The following is a 12,591-nucleotide window of genomic DNA, read 5'->3' on the forward strand; positions in this document are numbered from 1 at the left end:
ATCCCCATATATCCCCACAATATTCCCAAAACATTTCCATAGTGTTCATTTCATTTCTATGGTATATTCAGTGCTTTTAGTGGAAAGAAAAAATTGCCCAACATTTTTTTAGGTGCCAGCACTCGTTTTAATTTGACTATACCAGGGTTGATATTTTAGAACGAATATTCAATAAGAAGTTTGAGGTGCCCAATACTGGCCCAATTCATGCACTAAGTATATGGAGCAGAAAGGAACCTGAGACAGGGACAATGTCAAGGCACCAGACCTGAGAGAATAGAACGATTGATTAACCGGCTGCAATTGTATTGATTTGGTAGCTATTTCCTTTACTGCCGGAGGGAATCATACTTGGAGGGGAATAATTGATGATAATGAGTGCAGTAATTAAATAGTTATGTATTTGCAAAGATAAATACATTGTTGAGGAAGCTATTGATATGGATGATAACACTAATGATACTGTACTTAGTAATTATTATAATATTATTTAGGTACAATATTATAGTATGATTTAAAAGTATTTAATGACATTTTTTAAATAATGATGTATTGAATAAATACTATATTATTTAATAATTATTATCATAAGTATTACAATTAGTATATCTAGTAATCAGAACAATATTAATGTTGTAATTTTGTATGTAGTATTTTCATCACATTATTAAGAGTTTTATTACCTTATCATATATAAGTTATGCCTCCATGAATATGCTGATAATCAAGTAGCTGTAATTATTATTTTAGTTGTCCGCAATTTTTATTGCTAGCTACAAAAGTAATGATTTTGATTATCACATTTCTTTTAATCTAGAAATTATATATTTTTTTGTTTTTATATACAGATAGTTGTATGTATTGATAGAGGCTTTTTCAGAATAGCAGTGGTTTGAAGTACTGCACTTTATACTATGCAGTTGGTTTTTACATATTGCTGCTTTGAAAACTACACCTACGGCTGATCCCATTTAACTACTTTGTCTTTCAACAGTTTTTCCAAATCAGCACCCTGTTGTGTGTTACTGGTGGGGGAGGCGTCATGTTCTTAAATGTGTGGTGACACACACATGCATCTTTTCATCTCCCACGCTGTGTGCTCCTATGAAACCCTGTTGAGAGGAAAGAGCGAACATACTGTATGTTTCCCATGCCAATAAAGCCCTTTGAATTGAATTGAATGGAAAGAGAGAGAAGTGCAAGGTCAGGCAACACCTACCCAGGGTGCCCCACTCCCATAACACCCTCATCACCCCATAACACCCAGTCCCAGCACCATACACCAGCGCTAACACCATTCATCGATTCCAAACGACCACCATTACCAGATAAAAACCTGCCCTCAGTCCCAGCACCACGTAAATGAACATTCCAATGATCAAAAGCCCGTAATCATGACAACAGGAGCAGCTGTGGTGTCAACCCATATAAACCCTGCTACGGTTCCTTCAGATCACATTCTCACAGAGGTGAAAATCATCTGAAAAATACAATATTCAAAGCCTGTATTAATTACACATTTTTGGTGAAATGCTAATTGTGTGTGTGTGTGTGTGTGTGTGTGTGTGTGTGTGTGTGTGTGTGTGTGTGTGTGTGTGTGTGTGTGTGTGTGTGTGTGTGTGTGTGTGTGTGTGTGTGTGAAGTGGGTCTAATTTTAAAGCAGTGAGTGTTTATTTCCTGGCTGCATAGCTGGTTAGCCTTGGGGCGAGGATTAACAGGAAGTGGTGTTGAGTTAAACATGAAAAACAACATTGGCCTGGATTTATTCTATGAAAGAGAGAGTGAAAGAGAGAAGTTTGTAACGCTTTGATTTGATTTCCCTGTGGCGATCATCTGGTCAAGTGAAACTGTTGCAACTACTGGCCATTAAAAGTGTTACGTTGATCCCTCGACCACGTTTGCAACACGCCAAATTATATTCCTTCTACATATAAGCTGTTATTTGATAATACTTTACCGTTTAAATATGCGTCACCTCCATTTTTGGCGAACATGGAAGTTCCAAAATTACACAAATGTACAAAAAGCTACATGTATAAGCCAACAACAACAATTCGCTTATTTTTCGGCAATCTTCCACTCATCACAATGACACACGACTTTGACACAGCAGCTAATCTTCCTCTCCATCTCCCACCCTTCCTCCTCCTCCCTCTCCCCCATCCAGGCATCCTGTACAAGGGCAACGGTGAGAACGTGTTCATCTCCCAGCAGCCCCCAGTGATCAGCAGCATCATGGGTAACGGCCGGCGCCGCAGCATCTCGTGCCCCAGCTGTAACGGCCAGGCGGAGGGCAACAAGCTGCTGGCCCCCGTGGCGCTGGCCTGTGGCGCCGACGGGAGCCTCTTCGTCGGGGACTTCAACTACATCAGACGCATCTTCCCCTCTGGGAACGTCACCAGTGTGATGGAGCTCAGGTAAGCATGGGGGAAAAAACAGAGACAGAGAGGGGGAAAAAACAGCCTATTAGTTGTACTTTTCTTTTAGTCTGAATCAAACCGCTGTTGATGCGGTTTATTTCTTGAAGATGGTTTGACTTTAGCAATCTTCGTGATCTGTGGTTGTTTTACCTACTTCTGATGAATGACTAACATGCATATGTAGAGAAAGAGGGATGGACGGATAGATAGATAAATGGAGGGAGGGAGGGATGGAGGTGGGGTGTGTGGGTTGGGTGGATGGATGGATAAATGGAGGGAGGGATGGAGGTGGGGTGTGTGGGTGGCATTGGGTGGATGGATGGATGGATTGAAGGGGTGGAGCTCAGGTTGCCAGGCCCTCAGACAATGGTTTGGGGAAGGGAGATGGACAGGAGAATGCAGTGATGGATGGCTGGATGACACAAGAGCTACCCCCTGATACACACACATTGATTTGTTTCAGTAAAAATGCAATTTCACACTCACTACACGTGGAGTGTGGTCAGTCTTATCTGGTCATTTACAATGATGAGATACAGATGTTATGGAAGGCACACACACACACACGCACACACAGCCTCTCCTCTAACCTGGTCTGTAGGACATTTTAGCCCTGTTATGAACACTCACTGCTCATAAATTACCTTCTCACATTTTACCCTGAGGAAATATATCGTCTGTCTCTCTTTCTTCTCCAGCTTCTCTTGCTTTCTCTCTTTCCTCACTGATGCTCTCACCCTTCCATGCAAATGTGACCAAACACAGGGATACAAGTCCTCCATTTCTCTCTCTCTCCCTCTCCCGCCTCTGCCCCTGTCTCTCTCTCTCAATCTCTCTCTAATTCAAATTCAAATTCAGACTTTATTGGCATGAAATACAATGTGTTGACATTGCCAAAGCAGTATAGTGGTAGGGTACAGAATTTCAGTAAATACAGTACAATGCAATGAGGATAATGAAATACAGTTCATTTCAATAGTAATAATAATAATAGTACATATAATCATGTATACAAGAACAACACTATTGCTCTCTCTCTCTCTCTCTCTCTCTCTCTCTCTCTCTCCCTTTTCTCTCTCTCTCTCTCTCTCTCTCTCTCTCTCTCTCTCTCTCTCACTCTCTCTCGTTCTGTCTCTCTCTCTTTCTGTCTCTCTTTCTGTCCTCTTCTCTGTCTCTGTCTCTGTCTCTCTGTCTCTCTGTCTCTCTCTCTCTCGTTCTGTCTCTCTCTCTCTCTTTCTGTCTCTCTTTCTGTCTCTCTCTCTGTCTCTCTCTCTGTCTCTCTGTCTCTCTCTCTCTCTCTCTCTCGTTTCTGTCTCCTCTCTCTCTCTCTCTCTGTCCTCCCCTCGTCTCTGTCTCTCTGTCTCTTCTCCCGCCAGCACACAGTAATGCACCCAGGCTAACTCAATTTCATATTATGCTTGGTTAATTAAATTAAATTTACTAATTAGAAAAAGAGAGAAAGTGTGTGTGTGTGTGTGTGTGTTGTGTGTGTGTGTGTGTGTGTGTGGTGTGTGTTGTGTGTGTGTGTGTGTGTGTTGTGTGTGTGTCTGTGTGTGTGTGTGTGTGTGTGTGTGTGTGTGTGCGCACTTATGCGCATGCATGTGTATTATAAATGAAAAGTCACTCCGCAGCGTTGGCATATACAGTAATCCCAGCGTCCTGGCTATTCACCGGGGGTGCTACATGTTGTTTAGGCCCTGCCTTTTCATTGTCAGGAACACAATCAATAGGCCATTATGAGCCTGTTAACCTGGAGCACAAGTCTGGCACGCTAATGCTAGCTGAACCATTCATGCTAACGCAAACACTAGCTCCCAGGTGGACGGCTGTGTGTGTGTGTGTGTGGGGTGTGTGCGGCTAATCTCTTGACTGCCTGACAGATATGTGTAGTAAGTTCCGTGTGTGATGACAATTTATTGTGTGTGTGTGTGGTGTGTGTGTGTGTGTTGTGTGTGTGTTGTGTTGTGTGGTGGTGTGTGTGTGTGTTGTGTGTGTGTGTTGGTGTGTGTGTGTGTGTTGTGTGTGTGGTGTGTGCAAACATCTCTTTCTTTCTGTGTGTTCTCCATCCTGACTTATCAACACTGTTCTATTATCTTCTCTCTTTCTGTGTGTTCTCCCATCCTGACTAACCAACACTCTTCTGTTATCTCTCTCTTTCTGTGTGTTCTCCATCCTGACTAACCAACTCTTCTTGTTATCTCTTTATTTCTGTGTGTTCTCCATCCTGACTAACCAACACTCTTCTGTTATCTCTCTCTTTCTGTGTGTTTCTCTATCCTGACTAACCAACACTCTTCTTTATCTCTCTCTTCTGTGTTTCTCCATCCTGACTAACCAACACTCTTCTGTTATCTCTCTCTTTCTGTGTGTTCTCCAGTCTGACTAACCAACACTCTTCTGTTATCTCTTTATTTATGTGTGTTCTCACCTGACTAACCAACACTCTCTCTTATATCTCTCTCTTTCTGTGTGTTCTCCATCTGACTAACCACACTCTTCTGTTATCTCTCTCTTTCTGTGTTGTTCTCCAGTCTGACTAACAACACTTCTCTGTTATCTCTTTATTTCTGTGTGTTTCTATCCTGACTAACCAACACTCTTCTTGTTATCTCTCTCTTTCTGTGTGTTCTTATCCTGACTAACCAACACTCTTCTGTTATCTCTCTCTTTCTGAGTGTTCTCCAGTCTGACTAACCACACTCTTCTGTTATCTCTCTCTTTCTGTGTGTTCTCCATCCTGACTAACCAACACTCTTCTGTTATCTCTTTATTTCTCTCTTTCTTTTTCCCTTCTGCTTCCGCTCCTCTAGAAATAAAGATTTCAGACATAGGTAAGCCTCAGTAACAATAAACCATGTACCAAGATCCATACCAGTCTTGTTTCCCTCTCTCTCTGTGTCCCCTGTGTAAACCCTAGTGGCAGCTCGTCCATAGAATACAGTCGCTCTCTTTATATAAAGGCTTTGGAGGGATTTTCAGAATCATTCTAGCGGATTGGCCGACATCAGCTCTCGGCGAATCGGACTCCTTTATCTGCCTACAAACCCGCTGGAACCATCCAGAACCCCTAGTCATTTGTGAAGCACATTGTAAAAGACAACTTAACACTTTTATAAAAACGCTAACTAGCAACAACAACAAAAAAACGCTAACGTAGCAAAACGTTTGAGGGGTCTATTTTCAACTCAATACTTCTCTATTGTACGGTTGTGGCCCTTTGACAAAGAGGAGTGAGGACAAGACCCGGGGTCAAGTCTAGATAGAGAGGAGGAACTATGGTGGTACTCAGAGGAGAGGAGGAACTATGGTGGTGCTCAGAGGAGAGGAGACTATGGTTGTGCTCAGAGGAGAGGAGGAACTATGGTGGTGCTCAGAGGAGAGGAGGAACTATGGTGGTGCTCAGAGAGAGGAGGAACTATGGTGGTGCTCTGAGGAGACGAGAAGAGGAGAGGAGGACTATGGTGGTTCTCAGAGGAGAGGAGGAACTATGGTGGTGCTCTGAGGAGAGAGAAGAGGAGAGGAGGAACTATGGTGGTTCTCAGAGGAGAGGAGGAACTATGGTGCTCAGAGGAGAGGAGACTATGGTGGTGCTCTGAGGAGAGAGAAGAGGAGAGGAGGAACTAAGGTGGTTCTCAGAGGAGAGGAGGAACTATGGTGGTGCTCTGAGGAGAGAGAAGAGGAGAGGAGGAACTATGGTGGTTCTCAGAAGAGGAGGAACTATGGTGGTACTCAGAGGAGAGGAGGAACTATGGTGGTACTCAGAGGAGAGAGGAACTATGGTGGTGCTCAGAGGAGAGGAGGAACTTGGTGGTGCTCAGAGGAGAGGAGGAACTATGGTGGGTGATCTGAGGAGAGAGAAGAGGAGAGGAGGAACTAAGGTGGTTCTCAGAGGAGAGGAGGAACTATGGTGGTGCTCTGAGGAGAGAGAAGAGGAGAGGAGGAACTATGGTGGTTCTCAGAGGAGAGAGGAACTATGGTGGTACTCAGAGGAGAGGAGGAAACTATGGTGGTGCTCAGAGGAGAGGATGAATATGGTGGTGCTCAGGAGAGGAGGAACTATGTGGTTCCAGAGGAGAGGAGGAACTTTGGTGGTACTCAGAGGAGAGGAGGAACTATGGTGGTCTCAAAGAGCCGGGCGTGAGAGAGGACGAAACTATGGTGGTGCTCAGAGGAAGGAGGAACTATGGTGGTGCTCAGAGGAGAGGATGAATATGGTGGTGCTCGGAGGAGAGGAGGAACTATGGTGGTGCTCAAGAGAGAAAGAGGAGAGGAGGGACTATGGTGGTGCTCAGAGGAGAGAGGGAACTATGGTGGGTGCTCAGAGGAGAGCAGGAAGAGGAGAGGAGGAACTATGGTGTGCTCAGAGGAGAGGTAGGAACTATGGTGGGCTCTGAGGAGAGTAGTAACTATGGTGGTGCTCAGAGAGAGGAGGAACTATGGTGGTTGATCAAGAGGAGAGGAGGAACTATGGTGGTGCTGCTGCAGGAGAGGAGGAACTATGTGTGTCTGAGGAGAGGAGGAACATGTGGTGCTCTGAGGAGAGGAGGCACTATGGTGGTGCTCAGAGGAGAGGAGGAACTATGGTGGTGCTCAGAGAGAGGAGGACTATGGTGGTGCTCAGAGGAGAAGGAAAACTATTGGTGGTGCTCAGAGGAGAGGAGGAACTAATGGTGGTGCTCAGAGGAGAGGAGGAACTATGGTGGTGCTCAGAGAAGAGGAGGAACTATGGTGGTGCTCAGAGGAGAGAGAAGAGGAGGGAGGAACTATGGTGGTGCTCAGAGGAGAGGAGGAACTATGGTGGTGCTCAGGAGGAAGAGAGAGAGAGAGAGGAACTATGGTGGTGCTCAGAGGGAGAGGAACTATGGTGTGCTCAGAGGAGAGGAGGAACTATGTGGTGCTCAGAAGAGAGAGAGAGAGAGGGGAACTATGGTGGTGCTCAGAGGAGAGGAGGAACTATGGTGGTGCTCAAGAGGAGGAGGAACGTATGGTGGTGCTCAGAGGAGAGGAGGAACTATGGTGGTGCTCAGAGGGAAAGGAGGAACTATGGTGGTGCTCAGAGGAGAGGAGGAACTATGGTGGTGCTCAGAGGAGAGGAGGAACTATGGTGGGTGCTCAGAGGAGAGAACTATGGTGGTGCTCTAGAGAGAGAGAACTATGGTGGTGCTCAGAGGAGAGGAGGAACTATGTGTGCTCGAGGAGAGAGACAGGGGTCGAGAGGGAGGAACTATGGTGGTGCTTCTGAGGTGAGAGAGAGGAGAGAGGAACTATGGTGGTGTCTGAGTAGAGAAGAGAGAGAGGAACTATGGTGGTGCTCAGAGGAGAGGAGACTATTGGTGGTGCTCAGAGGAGAGGAGGAACTATGGTGGTGCTCAGAGGAGAGAGAAGAGGAAGGAGGGACTATGGTGGTGCTCAGAGGAGAGAGAAGAGGAGATGAGGAACTATGGTGGTGCTCAGAGGAGAGGAGGAACTATGGGTCGGTGCTCAGAGGAGAGAGAAGGAGAGGAGGAACTATGTGGTGCTCAGAGGAGAGGAGGAAATATGGTGGTGCTTCAGAGGAGAGAGGAACTTATGGTGGTGCTCAGAGGAGAGAAAGAAGGAGAGGAGGAACTATGGTGGTGTGCTAGGGTGAGGGAGGAACTATGGTGTGTGTCAGAGTGCTCTTCTGTCTTTGTCCCTGAAGCGTTGGTTTGCACTAAATCAGGCCTATTCTAATAAAGTCGGAACGTCATTGCTGCTGCTGTCATCATAGGCTGATGGGGACCCAGCAGCAAGAGAAAGAGAGGGGTGGGAATATCTCTGGAAAATGATCAGAGGAGATGTAGAGAACATTCCCTCATGATGATAATGTAGCCATGGGAATACTGTGCCTGGGAATGTAGTGTCAGTAATGGTGAAAATAGAAAGTCATGGGAAATAGAAATAACAGTAATGGTGAAATAAAAAGTAACAGTAAGGGTGAAAATAGAAAGTAACAGTAGTGGTGAAAATAAAAAGTAACAGTAGTGGTGAAATAAAAAGTAACAGTAATGGTGAAAATAGAAAGTAACAGTAATGGTGAAAATAGAAAGTAAACAGTAGTGGTGAAAATAGAAAGTCATGGAAAATATAAAGTTAACAGTAATGGTGAAAATAGAAAGTAAACAGTAATGGTGAAAATAGAAAGTAACAGTAATTGTAAAATAGAAAGAAATACAGTAGTGGTGAAAATAGAAAGTAACAGTAATGGTGAAACTAGAACGTAACAGTAGTGGTGAAAATAAAAAGTAACAGTAGTAATGGTGAAATAGAAAGTAACAGTAATGGTGAAAATAGAAAGTAACAGTAGTGGTGAAAATAGAAATCATGGAAAATAAGAAAGTAACAGTAATGGTGAAAATAGAAAGTAACAAATGGTGAAAATAGAAAGTAACAGTAATGTGAAAATAGAAAGTAACGTAGTGGTGAAATAGAAATACAGTAATGGAAATAGAAATAACAGTAGTGGTAACAATATAAAGTAACAGTAGTGGTGAAAATAGAAAGTAACAGTAATGGTGAAAATAGAAAGTAGCAGTAATGGTGAAAATAAAAGTAACAGTAATGGTGAAAATAGAAAATGGGTCCCCAGCCCACTCTTTCATTCCTCAATACTTCAGGGTAACAAAATAATAGTTTCCATTATGAATTAATGGTAATGAATTAATAACCATTTTGGGGCCATTCATTTGCGAGCCTCCTAATGCATCACAGAGACTCCTTTAGTGTCAGACGCATTCATCCTAGGCCTCACACGCCACACAGCATACACACGGTACACGACACACACACATACACCCCAGACACATACGACGCACGCACGCACACACGCATGCATGCACATACACACACATGCATGCACACACACACACGGTACAGACACACACACATACACACCCCACACACACACACCACACACACACACACACACACACACACACACACACACACACACACACACACACACAGCACTGCACATACACACACGGTACAAGACACACACAATACAGACACAGACACACACACACACCCAGACGTCTCGCTCCATTTGGGAGTGTCATTAAGACTAGCGTTATTGACTCCCTTGCTCTGCTGAGCTTTGTAAACTGGAGAGACTATTGACCTCAAACTCCTCAGAACCATTCTAACGCGAGGAGGATCCATGCAAACGCACAGTCACGCACACACATTTGTTATCATTCAATTATGTTTTCTTTTGACCTTCAGCTTCTTATTATCTGCTTGCCTCTGTGTTTGCCTCCTGTCAATCCTTCTTGTCCTTTAGCCCTTAGCGCAAAAGAAACACCTGCCTCGCATATTTGTTTAAAGAAATCTAAAGATTCACCTCAATATGGAGGAGTGGGGGTGTCTGTCTCCCGTTTCTTTTACTCCTCCGCGAAGCCGACACTCGTTCGTAACCGTTCTCGCTCTTACTTGAGTAATCGCTGACGACAGATTCATAATTCAAAGCAAGCTTCTGTGTCGTACTTCCCAGAATGTTTCCTGTCTACTTTTACCTGCAAGTGAAGTGGGCACTAGGAGAACAGTGGACTGTCAGTGAGAGCAAAGTGCAAAGACAGTCAAATGCCCCAAAAGTGATTTTCCTCCAATGTAAAAAAAAATATATATTATATTATTCTGTTTAAGTCTTGGCTATATAACATCTAGGCCATTCTTTCTCTCGTCCTCTCTCTTCCTCTCTCTCTCTCTCTCTCTCTCTCTCTCGTCGCTCTCTCTCTCTCTCCTCTCTCTCTCTCTCGCTCTCTCTCTCTCTCTCTCTCTCTCTCTCTCTCTCTCTCTCTCTCTCACTGCCAAAGCAAGTGAAATAGATAATAAACAAAAGTGAAATAAACTATAAAAATTTAACAGTAAACATTACACTCACAAAAGTTCCAAAAGAATAAAGACATTTCAAATGTCATATTATGTCTATATACAGTGTCTCTCTCTGTATCTCTCGGTCTCTCTCCCTCTCGATCTCTCTAGCCATGAGTGTGTCATTAGAAACAGCCAGCCTGTCCTTGGCATGAGGTGTCTGGGTCCTTCCCCCTATTTTAAGCCGTCCTAATTGACGCCCGTTGATCAGTTGTTGACTTTCATCAATCGCTACGGCAACCGCCGGCACCCAGCTCACCAAGCAGGCGATGATGGAGCGAATGTGACAGGTTACTGGGCATCATTAGGAGCGCGTCAGACGATAGTGATCGGCAGTCGCATCGCGTTAGGTTCACCCCGGCTGAGGCCATATGCCACTGTGGAACCTCTAACACCTCTAGTATGATGTGCCACAGAAACAAAATGGACGCTGCCCTCTCATCTTCCCTCTGGTCTGAACCCTTCTGTCATTTTCAGTGTTCATTTGTTTAGTTTCCATGTTGGTGGTACGGTATCTTTATGTGAAGTGTGGCTGTAGTGTGAGTTCTGTAGTGTCGCAATTCACTGTCCCTAATGGTCAACTCTTCCTCCACTTTGGTTTCCGTAGTAACAACCCGGCCCACCGGTACTACCTGGCGACGGACCCGGTTACGGGGCAGCTGTACGTGTCAGACACCAACTCCCGCCGTATCTACCGTCCCAAGGTCCTGACGGGCACCAAGGAGCTGCTCCAGAACGGAGAGGTGGTGGCAGGAACCGGGGAGCAGTGTCCCCCCTTCGACGAGGCACGCTGCGGGGACGGGGGCAAGGCCACAGAGGCCCTCCTCATGGGGCCCAAAGGTAGGGTGACAGAGGAATAAACACACACACACACACACTGCCACATGCTGAAAATTGGTACAGACAACAAAATGATTGACATAATACATTTACAGTGCCCTGTACAGAGAAACACACAACTACACAGGACATTGGTACAGACACCAACAAAAACGCACACACACACAGACACAGACACACACACACATATTATATGGTCTGGCATATAATTCATGCACAGTTCCCTGTAGAGAAAAACAGACCAGCCCTTGGTAAAAGGCTTTAGCACTCTTACCCCGCAAGCTTCTATCCCCATTATACTACCATTATACTACCATTATACTACCATTATGCTACCATTATACTACCATTATACTACCATTATACTACCATTATACTACCATTATACTACCATTATGCTACCATTATACTACCATTATACTACCATTATGCTATAGTCATCTTCACTTCACATCCAAATGATGAGAAACAGACTGTTGCTATGGTCGACAACAGCGGCTAAAAGCAACTTCTCCCCTCCTTTCTCCTGTGTGTGTATCTGAGGCCGCTCCTGAGGCGTTGTGCACCTGCTTCTCTGCTGATCCTGTAGAGGGGGGAAGGGGATGAGGGAAAAGGGAATGGGACAGGAGCGGGGAGAGAAAGAAGGTGGGAGAGGAGTTTGTTAAAACCCCTGCCGCATTCCGCCACATGACCAGGCAAGCTAATCAAAGAGAGACAGATGAAGAAGAGGAGGAGAATGGAATGAGAGAGAAGAGAGGGAGGAGTGAATAAGAGACGCTGATGGAAGGGTGGGAATGAAAAGTAAGGACGAGAATAGGAGAGAGTGCAAGGCTGAGAGCGCAGTGTTGTAATGAAAAAACTCTCCCTCTCTCTTCTCTCCATTCCCCCTCGCTCCTCTAACCATCTGCTTGCTAGCGACGCTCGCTAACATGATTTGCATTTTCTTACCTCTCTTTCCCTCTCTCACACTTACCGCCCCTCCTAATGGTCTTCCGACTCGCCTCTATAACTGCAGTTACAGGCAACTGTGCATTGTGTGGTTGTGTCTAAAGGCTCTCTTCCCATTAAAATCATAAGACTAAAAGCTTGTGCCTGCCAAAATCTCCCAGCTTACGCTCACCACCTCTCACCTCCATTACCGCCGAGGTTGTGTGTGTGATAAGTCACACCTGGGTTACAGACAGGTTTTATGGGGCTGGCTGCGTGCGGTGCGACAGACAGACTTGACCAGATTGCCTGAAGTGGATGTTGGAGCCATACTAAGCAAGTATGTGGGAATTCTGTCAGTACTGAGTCTGTGTGGTTGTGTTTTAATGCCATGTGATAGTATAACGGTTAGTATAATGCGTAGCCATAATGGGTAGCAATATGTAGTATAATGAACATAATGTTAGTATAATGCAGGCAAGCATAATGTAGCATAATGGTTAGCATAAGTGGC

The 12,591-nt window shown here is 44.8% G+C and overlaps 1 protein-coding gene across 1 annotated transcript; it reads left to right on the plus strand.

Moving 5' to 3' along the window:
• Nucleotides 1–2,167: 2,167 nt before the first annotated feature.
• Nucleotides 2,168–11,559, plus strand: LOC112079165 (teneurin-3-like; the record flags this gene model as incomplete). The annotated part of the gene is made up of 3 exons (XM_024145194.2): nucleotides 2,168–2,417; nucleotides 5,231–5,251; nucleotides 10,918–11,559. Coding segments are annotated over 3 exons (524 nt in total), but the record flags the coding sequence as incomplete, so codon positions are not given.
• Nucleotides 11,560–12,591: the final 1,032 nt, after the last annotated feature.

The sequence above is a fragment of the Salvelinus sp. IW2-2015 genome, unplaced genomic scaffold (assembly GCF_002910315.2).
Source record: "Salvelinus sp. IW2-2015 unplaced genomic scaffold, ASM291031v2 Un_scaffold7090, whole genome shotgun sequence".
Lineage (NCBI taxonomy): Eukaryota > Metazoa > Chordata > Actinopteri > Salmoniformes > Salmonidae > Salvelinus > Salvelinus sp. IW2-2015.